Source organism: Trichosurus vulpecula, chromosome 4 (assembly GCF_011100635.1).
Source record: "Trichosurus vulpecula isolate mTriVul1 chromosome 4, mTriVul1.pri, whole genome shotgun sequence".
Classification (NCBI taxonomy): Eukaryota; Metazoa; Chordata; class Mammalia; order Diprotodontia; family Phalangeridae; genus Trichosurus; species Trichosurus vulpecula.
Window position 1 is genome coordinate 196,938,850 of NC_050576.1, and position 15,926 is coordinate 196,954,775.

The 15,926-nt window shown below is 48.6% G+C and overlaps 1 protein-coding gene across 1 annotated transcript; it reads right to left on the reverse strand.

Moving 5' to 3' along the window:
- Positions 1-43: 43 nt before the first annotated feature.
- Positions 44-11,089, reverse strand: SMARCD2 (SWI/SNF related, matrix associated, actin dependent regulator of chromatin, subfamily d, member 2). Its single transcript, XM_036755021.1, has 13 exons — positions 10,559-11,089; positions 4,361-4,545; positions 4,091-4,133; positions 3,628-3,750; positions 3,200-3,367; positions 2,862-2,957; positions 2,603-2,704; positions 2,351-2,512; positions 2,011-2,108; positions 1,698-1,833; positions 1,421-1,543; positions 1,168-1,269; positions 44-1,027 (listed from the first exon to the last, which is right to left on the reverse strand). Exons 1-13 carry the CDS (start codon positions 10,772-10,774, stop codon positions 974-976), a joined length of 1,608 nt encoding a protein of 535 aa, XP_036610916.1. The 5' UTR covers positions 10,775-11,089; the 3' UTR covers positions 44-973.
- Positions 11,090-15,926: the final 4,837 nt, after the last annotated feature.

A 15,926-nucleotide genomic window follows, 5' to 3' on the forward strand; every position in this document is an offset into this window, starting at 1 on the left:
TGCAACCCAGAAATCTTTAGTAATCAGACTCAGAAGGCACCAATAAACAAAAAGTATTTATTTGGAAATTTCCAAACTAGCCAAAAAAATGGTACTTGCTGCCCTGTCCACTCCCCTTCCCCCAGCCCCTATGGGGCAGCAACACCCTTCCCCTCCACCATGCAAACATCCATATTTCCCTTACCCTTTCCCCTCTGGCCTTTCTGAGGCCAAAGGAGTTAAATCTTCCTAAGGAAGACTTCACTTTATCCCACTCCCTTCTACCCCTAATGACGGGGCAAAGCTGGGACCACTGCCTGACACCCAAGGAGATGATGGCGGCTGGAGCCCTTGAGCCGCTTGCATAGATTAAGAAAATGAAGGGGAGGCACCAGGTAGAGCTCCTAGGAAAACCCCCAACCAATCCCTGTACAAAAAGGTGTTTCCCACTTAGAAAACCTGTTCCCCAAATAGTGCAAATACCTGAAGGAAAGGAAGAGACCAGCAGTAACACTGGGCTTGTGGGAATGGCAAAGAACTTTGGTTTAGAAAGGCCAGGGAGAGCCTGGGATGTGCCCTCTTACCCCTGTCCGGCTCCCTGGAGCCAGCTCTGACCTCTAGGAGGTCAACACCTGTAAACATAAAAACCCAGGGGTATTTGGTTCTGAAATTTTGCAATTACAATATCAAAGCCCAACCCCCTAGGGCTGCCACAGCCCCCAGAGGTCCTACTCAGGCCTGCCCATGAGGACAGAGGAGGCATCTGCTGAACCCAATTAAAGCCAACGCAAAAGTGAATAATAAGGCTGAAGGGCCCAAGCGACTATGAATCCTATGACTACATTTATGCAACTAAAGCTGGGGAGATGGGGTGCCAGAGGCTTCTCTACCCCATCCTATCCCACCGCCCTCTAAGCCCAGCTGGGGCAGAGGGTGGCACCATTCCAGTCTGAGGAAGGAGTGGCTGCAGGAATAAAGAAGGCTCCCTGAGCTGCTAGGTCAGGCGGATTCCAAGCACCTGTTCCAGTTCCTGCCTACGCTGCTGCACCTGAGAGTTGGGAAACAAGGGGGAGGAGAGAGAAGAGACAAGTGAGCCGGAGACCTGCAAATTCGTAAGAGGAAAGAAAAGGAAGACTGGCCTTTTTCATCTAGGCCTATCGAGACCAGCAAACCCTGACTAGTCCTCACCTTGGCAAAAATGTGCCTCCCTACAGCTTCCTGGGCCCAGGGCTGATGGTAGAAAGCAGCTCGCCTTTCTTCCTCTGGGTTACCTATCACATCTGTGATGATCTATTAGGAGAGAGCAGAAACCATGAGAGCACCCCAACCAGTCCAACAAATAAGTAGGAAGGAAGGATGAGTTGGTCTCCCTGCTGGTGTTGGCTCCACAGATCGGAAGTCAATATATTGTATTGCCTCCCTCCCTAACCCGTCCTCATACCTTGAGATCTCGTCGCTGAGAACGCAACCATTCCTGAATGAAGTCTTGTGGGTCGGTGCTGAAACTGAGCATGAAATCCCTCTGAGTCTTCAGCTGGTTGATGGACTCAATGGTTTCATGGATCTGAGGAGAGTTGTGTCAGGCAAACCCATTCTCCCTGGGGTTCTGCTCAAAAGCCCTGAGTTCAAAGCCTAAGACCAGATACCCCATCCCAAGAATCTCTATGGCATGGGGTCAAGGAAGAGCTATAGCTTACCCCTAGAGGGCAAAAGCCTACCTTAATATCCAGGGATGCAATCTCCTGTTGGTTGGTGGTGGAGGCTAGGAAGTTGCTCATCTGTGCTTTGAGTGGATCATCTACCTCAACGTCAATATCATAACAAGCTGTCTTCTTCTGGTCATTGGGGTCCACACTAGGCCGAACCAGAAGGGAAAAGGATAGGATGCCATAGAGACCACAAATCCTCGGGCTATCCCCTTGCCCACTAGGACCCGTTTAGTTTCTGCACAGCAAACGCAAAAGAGTTTAACCATTTTCCTAAAAGACCAAAGTAAGGGTGGTCCTCCTAAGCCTCCAAACACTTGCTTACCTGATGACATGATTGATGACAATGGGGTCTGGATGCTGCAGCAGCCCAGCCAGTTTCATGGGTATCTCCGAGAAACGAAGACGCCCACAGCTAAAGATCTAGGGAAGGAGCAACCGGGGTAAGATGGGCTGTAGGCAGGGCTGGGGGTAGGGGTGGGGAATGGGTAGCTGGCTAAAGTCTGGGAAGGGCACACAGGGCATCCCAGGGCCTACAGGACCAGCAGTCTTGCAGAATAACGTGAAGCAAAAGCTATTTCAAAAAGGACTCAGGGAGGCTGCCATGGAAGGGGTAAGCAGAGAGCATGACGGAGGGCAGAGAAAGGAGGTATTGGAGTGTTGACCTGGCGAAAGTAGCGGTTACAGTTGATGTATTCATGCTCATGCCCATCTTGCAGCTGGTTGTGCTTAATGTACAGCCACAGTGCCTGCATGATGGCAGCCCGGGTCTGGGTGTGCACACCGAGTAGCCGAGCCAACCGAGGGTCCAGCTTGTATTGGGGCGGCTGTGGAGAGACCAGGGTGGAAAGTCAGAGCGGAAGCCCAGCAGCTGCACAGGCAACTGTATTCACCGAAGAGTAGCCCTAGGAAATCACCTGATGATCCAGCATGAGCAGAAGGGTACACTTGACATTAAGGTCCCCAGGGCGTTTCACTTGGAAGCCATCTGTCTCTTGGGTTGTAGGCAAACGGTGCCACTGAGGGGAAGAAGGGTCCATTGTATGGAACAGTACATATGCTTTCCCCACATGTGGGGCTCTGTGTCCCCCAAACATAGCAAAGCATGGTTCCCAACGCTGTGGCACAAAGTTCACAGTATCACTTTCCTATCCCCTTGGCTTAGGCTGGTCTCACCTCCACCAGATGGTTATCGGGTCCATAAAGCTCCTTGTCCAGCTCAATAACCAGACTCTTAAAAAATGAAGAAAACTTCCTCTTCTGTTTGCTGGGCTAAGAGATGGGAAGGAGGGGCCAATTAGCTATCTGACATCCCGCTCACCTCCCACACTTCCCCCCAAACAAAAGTGAGGCCTATTCCAGTCCTGCTACTGAGGGGAATTTGGGCCTTTCATGAGACAATAAGACTTTGGGTAATGGTGGGGTAGGAGTGGTAGAATTCCCAATGACAACCTAACACCTCTGTTATCTCCCTTCTGTCCTCTCCCCACAAACCCCTTTCATTTTCAACTCACATCGTCCAGTAGCTTCCCCTCCACTCGAAGTTCCCAGGAGGCTACTTTGTCCCCTGCTGGAACTGACCCTGGGGCTCCCACTGTAGCCCCCGAAGCTCCTGCCCCTTCACCTTCTGCCTTGCTGGGGCTGAACGTGTTAGAAATGTAGATTCGAAGCTTTCGTTTTTGCTACAGAAAAAAAGACAGGGCATCTCTTGGCTCTCCTGGAGTGTTAACAAGACTGCCAGCCATCTCAGAAGATCTGCCTTACAGCAAGCCCCAATCCCAATTCTAGATGGAATCCAAACTTTAAAGAGCAAGAAAACAGCCATACCTCCTAAGCTGGGTGACAGGATGGAAACCTTGAACAATCCTGCCCTAACCCCAGCATTAATGCTAGAATAAAGGCAAGAGAATTTGGGGAGGAACGGAATAGGGAATACACACACCGTCAATGGTTTCTTGATAGCCTCCTGGATCTCCATTCGCTTACGGGCAATTGTTTGGTCCAGTTTACGCTCAAAGGCCAAGAGGTCCATATATGCCTGAGACTCTGGGACTAGCTCCCGGATCTTGTGGTTGGGGAAAGGAGAAGGATAAGTAAGCATCAAACATCCAGCCCTTAGTTACCTCCCCAGTCCCATATCAGCTGAAAATATGTGCATTTGTGGATCAAAGATCTAGGACTAGAAGAGACCTCAGAAGTCATCTAGTCCAACCCCTCCATTTTACAGATGAAGAAACTGGGGCCCAGAGAGATTAGGTGATTTGTCCAAAGTTACACAGGTAGTAAGACTCAAGTCCTGTGACTCCCAAGTTTCATTCTCTTTCCACTGTGTCACATCCAATTTAAGGGAATTCCCTCTCCCTGCCAGTTACCCATAGGGCTTTCCTCCCAAGCCTAATACTTACTCGCTGAGGTAGAACCTTATCTGCCATCTTTCTTCTCTTCAGCCTGGGAAGGAAGGAGAGACATCAGACACTCACCCATGGGCTTAACGAGTACACACAGACCATCTATCCCCCCATCACTTCTCTGCTTCAAGCCCTAGTTTCTCAACTTTCTCCTGGCAGAAGACTGTCAGAAAATAAGCCTCATTCACTTTGGTCTCAGGCCGGGAAGAAACCCTCCTGTCAGCAAAGGTAGTGGTAGGGAGAGCAGAGAAAACAGATAGGACTTACCCTCGGCGCTGGGTGGGCATTGGAGGCTGGGGCTGCGGCACAAGCAGACGTTTCCGGAATGGGTCCATCATAGTAGGTGGCATCCCAGGCCGAAGTGGAGAAGCTGTGCCAAAGGGAGTGCCAGCTGGGGGGCCCACCTGTAGCCCACTCATAGGTATCCTGCTTCCTGGAGACATACCGGGGCGCTGCAGGGAAAGTGGAACAGTTGAGGCATAGGTTACCGGGTATGCTTGACAAGGCCTTCCACCCATCCCCTCCATCCTGCTTGTCTTGGTCACTAACGGCACATTTCCCACCCTGGGCTACAAAGAACTTGGAGTAGTCCACAAAGTGAGAGGACTCAGTGGAAGACAAAGGGGAGCAGGCGACTGAATGCAAAAATATAAGCCACACCTGCCCCACCCCCACCAACCGCCCAGGCAGTGGTGCCAGCGAATAGGATGGGAGCAGCCTTACCAGAGCACAAAGAACAAGGGGAAAAGCTCTCCTTAGAGACTGAACTGGTGGGAGGAACCCAACCTATTTCAGGTTCTAGTTCCCAGCATGCAGCTGTGCTACCTTTCCCCAGGCTACCTTTCCTGAAGGCTCAGAGCAACCTGCCAAGGGCTCTTCACCTGGCACCACAAGAGCCTCTCCCTTCTGCCCTGGCTTACGGTGCAAGCTGGGGGAAGCATCTTGGTCAGGCCATTCTAGTCTACAAACTGCCACCCATTACGATAGAAAGAAGCCAGATTAACGCAGATAATGTGGCTGCACTAATGAGAATGGTTCAGAGACAGATAGATGGTGGGTCAAAGCCACAAACAGCCACTCCCACCTACCTCAAACCTACCCCGTCTCCCTGCCATTGCCTCTAGGATTCAGAGAAAACAATCTACCTGTGCCGCCAATACCACCAAGCAGTAAGAGGTAAGGCTTTTAACAACGGGGAATGTGTCTATGGAAGGGCTAAGATGGGGAGGAAGGCTTCCCACACCCCATCAACTCACTGCAAAGAGATGTAGGAAGTAGGGAAAAAGAGCAGAGCAGAGGCACGGGGGCTTTTAAATACTCCAAATACCTAACTCATATTGGGCCTTTCCCTCAAAGCTTAGGCACCTAGATAACCTGGGGAGAGAGAATATGCCCCTGCTTCTATCCTTGACCCCATCCCTTCCTATTTCCTCCAGCATATTGTCCCCACAATCATCATCATCACCACCTCTCTCTCTCTCTCTCTCTCTCTCTCTCTCTCTCTCTCTCTCTCCTGGCCCATTCCATAGCCAGGTCTCTACATTCTTAAAAAACCCTGACTTGACCCTGCAATCCTCTCAGCTATTGTCCTATAACTCTCTTCCCTTTTACAACCAAATTCCTAGAAAAAAACTACACTTATCACCTCTACTTCCTCTTCTCTCAGTCCTCAACTCTTGCCCATTTGGCTTCCAATCTTATCCACTTAAGTAAAATTGCTGTTTCCAAAGTTACCAATGATCTCTTAATCGCCACCCGCTATGGATTCTTCTTAATCCTCATCCTTTTTGACATCTCAGAAGCATCTGATCCTGACACTGACTCCCTGACACTCCCTCTTCACATTCTTTATGACGCTGTCTCTTGGCTTGTTTCTTACTTCTCTGACCTCTGCTCCTTCTCAGTCTCCTCTGCTCAATAGAGATCCTGTTCTGTCACTAAGGGTGTAACCTCAAGGCTCTGTCCTAGGCCCTCTTTTCTTCTATTTCCCCCATCTTGATTATTTCATTCAAATCCCAAGGATTCAATTATTTCTATGCAGAAAACTCCTAGATCTATATCCAGCCTTACTTTATCTTTCTCGTGGTCCACTTGTGCATCAGCAAATGCCTAGTGGACACTTCCAACTTAATATCTTGTAGGCATCTTACATTCAACGTGGCCAAACAGGGGCTCATTTTTTTCTCAAAATCTACCTTCCCTATTTGTGTCAAGGGCACCACCATCCTTCCGATCACAACCTCGGAGTCACCCCCAAGTATTCACACCCCTTCCTTCCATGTAGCCAATCATTTCCCCAGCCTTGTTGTTTCTTCCTCCACATCCCTCATATTCCTGGCCTTCCTTCCACTCATATGACCACAGCTTTAGTTTAGGCCCTCATTGGCCCTAGACTAGACTAAAGCAACAGCCTCTGAACTGTCCCTGCCTCAAGTCTCTCCAATCCAATCTGCATAAAACTGTCCAAATTATAGTCCTGGGGCAGCTAGGTGGCGTAGTGAGTACTGCACCAGCCCTGGAGTCAGGAGGACCTGAGTTCAAATGCGGCCTCAGACACTTTGACACATATACTAGCTGTGTGACCTTGGGCAAGTCAGTTAACCCCAACTGCCCTGCCAAAAAAAAACAAAACAAAAAAACCAACCAAACCAAGTTCTAGTCCTACAGCACTCCACTGCTCAATAAAGTCCAATGGCTCCCCCAAACTTCCAGGCTCAAATACAAACCCCTGTGTTTGGCATTTAAAGGCCTTCACCACCTGTCTCCCACCCGATTTCCCAACATTATTATACCTGACTTTCCTTCCTGCACTCTGCAGTGAATCAGCTCATCCGGCCTTCTTGCTGTTCCTCACATACGAAAGACCTTCCATCTCCTCTCTGTGCGCTCCCTCCTCACTTCTGACTCTTAGAATCCACAGACTCCTTCAGTGCTCATCAAGTACTGACCCTCTTAATTCTCCAGATGCTTGCTACCCGCCCCCCAACAAAATGATCTTTCCAAAATTCCTTTTGTACATATGCATACATGATGAGGTTTCTCTCTGTGGAATATAAGTTCTTTGAGGACAGGGCCTTCTTCATTCTTGTCCCTGTTTCTCCAGGACCTACGACAGTAGCTGGGACATAGTCACTTAATAAATGCTTATAGATGGCTTGACCAATTATTTCCAAGTACCTGGTCAGACTGCTGTGACCTCAACTCTACTCCCCAAACTCCATATATCTCAGCACTGCTGATCTAGTGCTTGACACAAATAGGAGGGAAGAGTGCAAAGGGATTCTGGATTCCTCAGAGTCCTCGGAACACCATTTACCCCCATTCTTGGTAGGTGCTCAGATAACAGAGGATATAACCTAGCTGAAAAGGCAAAAGGTACAACTGGGTATAGGTTCCAGCCCAAACATCTACTCCACACTTCCTTGCCTCAGGCTCCCCATATGGCAGATGGGTTACAAACTTACACCACCTTGCGGGAAAGGGACCACTCTACAGTATCCTGTTCCAGCTTACCTCAGTCCTTCCCCAAATTCTTCCTGGATTATGTGTTGGTTTAAGAAAACTATTCCATTTCCCAAGAGACAATCCTAAACCCAGAGCTTCCAGACTCAGTTCCCTAATTAGGGAACTAGAGAACCAGCCTCACTTCCCCTGGTCCCACTTCTGAGGACACTCTACCCTGTATTTAGCACCAACCCCACCTCCTGACTGTCTGGACTATCAGGGATACATCACCTTCCTTGAACCAAATATGAGCCCGAATCAAGAACTGGTTCAGTCCTTATCAATTAACAAGGATCAGGGCATAAGACTGAAACAAGATTGGCAGGTCAGGGGTAGAGAATGGAGCCCAGGGACAGTGTGCCTCTGCAACAGTGCTCCAAACAGCATCTTTGTAAGCGCCAAAATGCACTTTAGTGACCCTGTATGTCTGACCAAAAGGGTCTCAACTGAAAGTGGAACAGACTACACCTACAGAACTATAAAGGTTTCAAGGGGACAAAGCCTGTCACTGTCTTTAGGACACTACTGCCAAGCTGTCCAAATACCAACAGTTGCTGAGTTGTTCCTCTTTTTTTCAGCAGGCCGCCATTACCTCCTTCCTCAATTTTCACTACAGCAACTCAGAGTCCCTGTTCCCCTAGCTCATTCTACATTCCGAGTAGTACTCATACCCTGTCACAAAGTTCTCTACCCCCTTGATATCCTGCTAATTGGTCTAGGATAAAGCACAAGGAGGGCACACTGGCTCCTTGGCTTAGCCAGTTGGCCCATATCTCCCTACACATCCCTGCCAGATTCCCTTAGATCCAGATCTGCCCTTTGCTACCTGAGCAAGGGAGCACTGATTCCCTAAAGTCTCATGAATTAAACAGTCTGGGTGATTCTGAACTATTTCCACGAATTCCAAGTTGGGATAAACCCTTCCTGCGGCTCCTGAGAGACAGTGGGAAGGAAGGGGAAAAGAGAGAGGATGTTAAGAGGGAATATAATTCAATCCCATTCAATCATGGGGAGGGTTTTAATTTAGCCCTGAGTCAGTACTAGGCTTGAAGCTGCCCAGGACACTGGCAATTCATGTCAAAATTGATAGGCTCAAGGAAGAGGTTTTCGGACCTCCCTGTTACCATCTTGGTTCTAAAAGTCCTCATGAGCAAGGGCCTTGGGACTAGGGTCAACATGGCTTGTCATATCCAATCAACTGGGAAAGGTAAGAAGGGGGAAAATGCTATTAAGTTATCATCTGAGAGCCCTGGCAGAATGCACAGGTGTTCCCTTACCCTCTGTAAGCTGCTTTCCTTCTAGTGCCCTCAGCCTGGAGACTTAAGGAGAACAGAGGGAATCCCAGCAACCAAAAACTTTGGGTGGATCAGCAGAGAAAATCCAATGCTATGGTAGGCATAGCCAAGAGTGGACAGAAATGAAACAGGTGTGTAGGGAATGAAGGTAGGAGGGGCCGTAACTCTCACAAGTATTTGTAAACAATCTACAACAACTAAGAGATTGGGGAGCTGGGCTGAACAGATGTGAGGCCCCAACTAACTAGAGCCTAGAACAAGTCCCTGTCTGGTATTATCTAGCCTTTGACCTCTAGGAGTGCCGATCTAGTTAGCTCTGTGAATAAACTCTAAGACATTTGGGACAGTAGAGAGTGAGACAGAAAGGATTACACAGCTAACTCCCACCTTTTCCTCTAGGCCCTGGACTCAGCAGAGTCTCTCTGAACCCTCTTGCTGCCATGAGCTCCCAGATACAATGACACTGAAGTGCTGAGAAGAATGCCTGCCTGCACGTCTGTAATTGGGCTGGAGCTGGGCTCTGATGGGCCTGTGCCTCCTTTCCCAAGGACTTATCCAGGTTACCTGGCTTAACTCAGGTATATCCCATTTCTTGAAAAACCTGATGGAGGAAACCCACTGGACCTCCTCTGGAGGGTCTGGTCCTGCTACATGAGGAAGAGGTCCATTCAACTTAACTCTAAGCTTCCCATCAGTGGATAGCCATCTCTCACTCCAAAACTAAGCAATTGGGAGTTATGTAAAACCATTAACAGGCCAAGACAAGATAAAACACTACCAGCTCATGGCTCTAGAAAGCAGAAAATGCCCAAAACAAAAACTTCCTAAGAAACTCCACTCCTGCAGTGGGGCTGCCATCACAGGCACCTCACCCCTAAGTAACTCTAAGCTCCCACAGTTTGTCCATCTCCCCCCAGAAACCCAGGAGGATTCCTCTCTTCCCATGGAAGGCCTCAAACCCTTCCCGCCAGCAACAATCTTGGCACTGTTTAGGTGGCTGCTTTTGTCTGGGAGCACCTCATACTTCTAGCCCTGACTTCCTCCACCTGCACCAAGGCCCCACTGCCCCTCAGTTCCATTCCCACCTCCACTCATGCACTTTTACCCCACTTCTTTGACCAGCCAATATGGCATTTTACTCTCATGTGCCCACACTAGATCTCCTTTGCCACACAGCCTACACCAGGTCTGGCCCTAGCACCCCGGCCTTAACCAGGTTGACATATGCACCAAATCTCCCTCCATCCCATCCCACCCCCACCTGCCCTTCCCACAGGTGCCGGCCTTGGAATCGACAGGCTTGGGTTCCAATCGGCACTTACTATCTAGGTGACCTCGGCCAAGTGACCCGACCTCTTTGGCCTCATTTTCCTCATCTGTAAAATGGGGAGTTGAGAGATGTAGGCCTGGATGACCTCTGAGTTCCCTTCCAAAGTCTGCGCACCTATGGTGGTGCCTTTATCTTGGGAAGCCACTGGCCTGGGGAGCCCCGGACTTGGTGTTCTGTGTTCTAGGTCCGCCCTCCAAACCTAACTGTAGTTGGCCTTGACCCCTGGCTGAAGAGTGACCCTTGAACTTGACACCGTCAGCCCCGCTTCCTCTGCGGTCGGGTGTTCGCCCAGGCCCCTGTGTCTCAGCCCCAGCACCCCGGCCCTCGGCCCCTCACCTGGTACTGCGCCGCGGGGCCCGCGGGCCCTATGGGGCGGAAGGCTGCGGCCCCAGGTCCCCCCGCGCCTCCAGCAGGCCCTGGGCCCCTCAACGCCGCTCCCGGCAGCATCCCGGACCCCGCGGAGGGCGGCGGGGCCCCCAGGGCCGCCGCCACCGCGCCCCCGCCGGGGCTCAGCGGGGGCAGCGGGAACCCGCCCGCGCCGCGGCCCGACATCGTTCCGTCCCGTCTGGCCTCAGCCGCGATCCAGGTTCCGGGCTCCGCGCCCAGGGAACCCCCTCCGCGATCCGAGCTCCGGGGCTTCCGGGTTCGAGCTCCAGTCTTTACTGATCCAGGTTCCGGGATTTCCCTGTCTGGGTCCCGAGATTTCCTGATCCGGGTTCTAAACTCCGCACTGATCCGGTATGGATAAGGTCGGTCCTAGCTCCGCAACTAGGCTGGGAGGTGGGGGAGGCGGAGAAATCCAGATTTGGACTCGGTAACGCGCCCGCCCGCTGAAAGTTCAGCACACGGTCGGGGGTGGGGGGTGGAGGAGGGGCAGCAGCGTCCCCACTTCCCGCTGACAGCAACAAACTACCGACTCCGCCCAGCCCCGGGCTAGGCCCCGCCTATACCTCATGTCTCACCCAATCCAGGGTCACCCCCTTCAAATCCCGCCCCTCGCGAGAACCGCCTCTAACTGCCGGCTTCCCTCCCTCCCTTCACCAGAATCCCGCCTCCTTACCCCCCAACCCCGAGACGCTCAGAAGCCTCTTCCGCCTCCCAGCTCTGCTCCCGCCCCCTGCAGGAAGGGAGGAGGTGAAGAACTGGAGCAGATCCCGAAGCTGTCAGGCACCTTCACCCTCTTCTAACCAACCCCTAGTAAATTTCACTTTGTTCAGCTTTACACCCAAGACCGGTGAGGTGCCCGAGGCAGGTTCCCCATTCTTTCCCAGAGGAAGAGAGAAAGACAGCAAAGGGACAGAGATGCAGGTAAAACCAGCCCGTCCAGTCTCTGCAGCTCTGGAGGGGTGGGTGGGGAGAACTGGGCGCCCAGCGCTCCCGCTCCCATTCACCCATTTCCGCGTGACCCCACTTGGAAGAAACTGATTTCCTGCCCAGCTCTACGTGATTGACTGTTGCTTATTCACATTAGATTAAACATTTATTAGTCGACAGGTTGGGTCAGTAAGCATTTATACAACTTTTACCATGTGCCAGGCATTGTGCTAAGCCTGGGGATACAAATACAAGCGAAAATAAAGACAGCCCTTGCCCTCAAGGAACTTACATTCTAATTAATAACAATAACTAACATTGATGTAGCACTTACTACGTGCCAGATACTACTATACTATCTCATTTGATCCTCCTAACCACCCTGGGATGTAAGTGCTATTAATAACATTTCCATTTTAGAAATGAGGAAACTGAGGCAAGCAGGTGAAATGACTTGCCCAGGGTCTCACAGCTAGTATGTGTTTGAGGTTGAATTTGAACTCAGGACTCCATGACTCCAAACCCAACACTCTATTCACTGGGTCTCCTAGCAGCACTGCTCTTGTTTTCCAATAGGGAAAGGCAACACATAAAAAGGGGTTGAAGGAGTTGGGGGTGTGCAGGGGTCTGGGGTGGGGGAGCGGAGAAAGAGAATAAAATTTGACCGGTTTGAGCCTGTCTTCAAAATAGAGGTTCAAGAAAGAGTTAATGAGAGAGGGGAGCCATTGGGAGAGGAAGGGGAGGGAGAGGGCAGCTGAAGCATGGTGGGGAAGTCCAGAGAGCGAAAGAGAGTCTCTGTCAGTCATTCCCCAAAATGGAGATTCCAGGAGGAACACGCCAATTGTTCTAATCCTGACTCAAACCTTGCTTGGCAGGGTATTATTTGTAGCATGGATTGTTTGTTTCACTGCAGGATTCCTTGACACCGTAAAACAAAACCAAACCGGCTGACATTCATTGTAAAGGGTGTTGATGGAGGAAGCATCTCATCAGTCTTCCATTATGGCCTTTAAAGTAATTTGATTTTCATGGAGTAGCAAAGAACTGGAAACAATTTGACAAATTGTAATACGCAAATATAACGGAATAGCATTGTGCTGTGGGAAACCTATGGTTATGATGAATACATAGAAGTATGGAAAGACTTCCATGAACTGATGCAAAGTGAAGTATGGAGAGGTTGGAAAAGACAATGCACAATGACTGCAACCATGTACATAGAAAAAACAATGCAGCTTCCTTTTGTGTAGACTTCCCCCATTAGATTGTGAGCTCCTAGAGAGCAGGGACTGCCCTTCCTATTTGTACCCCTGGCGCTTAGCACAGTGCCTGACCCAGAAGATGCTTAATAAATGTTCATTGACTGACTAACTGGTTCACTATCTAGGTATCTTCTCTTTTCATGACAATTCAAACATCAACTTGGTGCACATGCCAACTCTACCACTTTCTATCTGTGTGACTCTGGCAAGTCATTTAATCTCTGTAAAACTCAGTTTCCTCATCTATATAAGAAGTGAACTGGATGAGATAATTCTTTTTTTTTTAAGTCATACAAAACGTTTCTGTATTAGCCATGTTGGGGGATGGAGGAAGCAAGCAAAATAAATATGCTTCCATCTGTGCTCAGAATCCATAACTTCTAGATCTGGAAGTGGATAGAGTTTTTCACTAGATAACTAAATCTATTCTAGATGGTGTCCAGCTCTAAATCTATGCCCCTATGATCCCCCATGGCAGTGATTCTTGTTCCTGTCTATTACCCTCCTCCTATTTCAGTACAATTCTTTGGCATTTTTCACAAATTTCTTGGCTGAGCAGAATCTGCTGGTTTCCCCTCCTCCCAAGAGCCAACCCATCTTAGTACTTTTTTTTTCTTGGCTTCTTCTTAGATTCCCCTGGTAGATTGCAGATCAGCAGCCTGCATTCTGAGATGTCAAAGGCCTTCTTCCTCACCCTCAATCATTACCCCAAATGCATCTTTCTACTTGAGAAAAGGGTTAATGTGACCACAAGACACAAGTAAAATCATTTAACTTTTATTTGTTCCTCATTTTACACTTTTAGAAAAAGGGGAGTGACAATTTTTACCCCCAATGTCCAACAACGTTCAACAATAAATAAAATAAGACCATAGATTAAATTCTTCAGTTCAGATGCCATTTCTGCTACTTAAGGTATGACAAGGTATTCCCACCTCCATAAACTGCCAATTCTGAGCTCTTTCTTTTCTAAATTCTGGGTGAATTTATCAAACAGATTTGTGTCCTGATGGGTTCAAAAGTTCCTTTCAGCAATGCGGATTGCAACCCATTCATGTACACCTTGTGAGACTTTTGCTGTCCCCATATGTTTCCCAGAATGTGTTTTATTTACCATACGTGTTTGTCTCAAGGGCTTTTTTTTCTCCTTTATTTTCCCTATGGCATTTGGGAGAGAGAGGAGAGCAAGTGAAAATGGAGATAGGATGGCCAAAAGAACAAAAACAAAAAATGCTACTGAGGCATTTTTTTTTCCAAAAATGGAAAGAAAAGAAGGAAGGCTGGAAAGAAGACCAGACAAGTGAGGCAGCTTTGAAAGGTACTAGGTGAAGTTATACACTTGAAAAGAAAAATGGGCAGTACATAAGAGAGAGCTGGAGTTTCATGTGCTGTCTGAGTTTTTGAATACAGCCAGCTTTAACACGGAGTAGGCCTTTGAGCACGCCCAATTTATCTAACTTGGAACTCAACGATCTCTCACCACGTGGGTGGAGTAATCTTGACTGGCTGCCTGGGTCTTTAAACTGGTCAGAGGAACAGATAGGGCTCTCCACCACTTTTCTGCAGTACTCTTTTCACAAAGTAAGCCCATGACCCAGCCTGGAGAAATGGGCCTGGGGGTGTTTGTTTCTGTTGTATATTGGTTGTGCTCAGTTTCAGGTGTCTGTCAAAGGTGATCCGCATTGGGCCTCTGAGTTACAGCCATGGTGACTTTGGAGCCAGGATTGCAGGTGGGATGATGCAGTCTGGCATGGAAACCCCCAAGAGCCATGATGCCAGGGATTCTGAGCCCCAGGAGGGTTCTGGACTTGAAACTGGGACTGTCCTTTATTGGAACTGAGCTAAACTGTGAACCTAATCCCCTTCCCCTCCGAACAGACTGAGGTTGTCTAGGGGAGGAGGAGGATTATGCCTCCCATGTGTTTGGGGGGAGTGTGTTTGTCTGTTTTTGATACCTTCTGAAGTAAATATTCCTTTGTAAAAGTTCCACCTGTATTGCCCTCTTTTTCTTTTCTACTGTGTAGACCGGAAATGCCCATTTTGTTCCGAATAAAATGTTTAATTAAAAAAAAAAGTTTCCCGGAGGATTCACCTGATGTTTAGGTGGAACAATGGTTAGAGCAGTGGGCCTGGAATCAGGAAGTCCTGACTTCAAAAGAGGCCTCAGATGGTTAATTAACCATGTGACCCTGGGCAAGTCACTTACTTCTGCCTCAGTTTCCTAAACTGTAAAATGGGAATTATAACCACCTACCTTGCAGGGTTGTTGTGAGACTCAAAGGAGATAACATTTGCTTAGCACAGTGCCTAGCACATACTAGGCCCTTCCCTTCTTTCTTTTCTCCTCACAATGGAAAGGTACCAGCAGAGAACTCCGGTTGTTCACCTATCTGTCTTCCCTTGCCCCACCATGTGACTAGTTCTTTTTCCCTTCCCCTTGTACAATTCATTAATAATATCTTTACTCCTGTTCTTTGGAGTTCCTCATTGGTTATATATTGTAGCCCACTCACACCCATCATTCCCTCCATTACCTGTTATGCCAGGGGTGGGGAACCTGTGGCCTTGAGGCTACATGTGGCCCTCTAGGTCCTCAGTGCAGCCCTTTGACTGAATCCAAACTTCACGGGGCTGCACTTGAGGACCTAGAGGGCCATATGTGGCCTTGAGGCCTCAGGCTCCCCACCCCTGCTCTATGCAATGCTCAATTTCTAACTCTTCAGAAGCAATTATATTCCATGTCTCAATGTCATATATCCTTAGTTCTTAACCAGGGGGCTATGAGCCTGTTTTTAAAAAGTTTTGGGGTTTTTTTTCTGGAAAGAGAAAAAACTGATAAATAGAAGTATGTATGGAATAATTTTACATTTTTTTTTAGTCTTTTTAATAGTGTTTTATTTTTTCAATACTTGTAAAGATAGTTTTCTGTTTTTCTGTTTTTAAAAATTTATTTAATATATTTAGTTTTCAGCATTGATTTTCACAAAAGTTTGAATTACAAATTTTTTCCCCATTTCTACCCTCCCCCCACTCCAAGATACCATATAAAAAAATTTTTGCATGCAACTAGGAAATAAGATACACAGGCAATGGGGCATAGAAATTTATCTTGCCCTACAAGAGAAGAA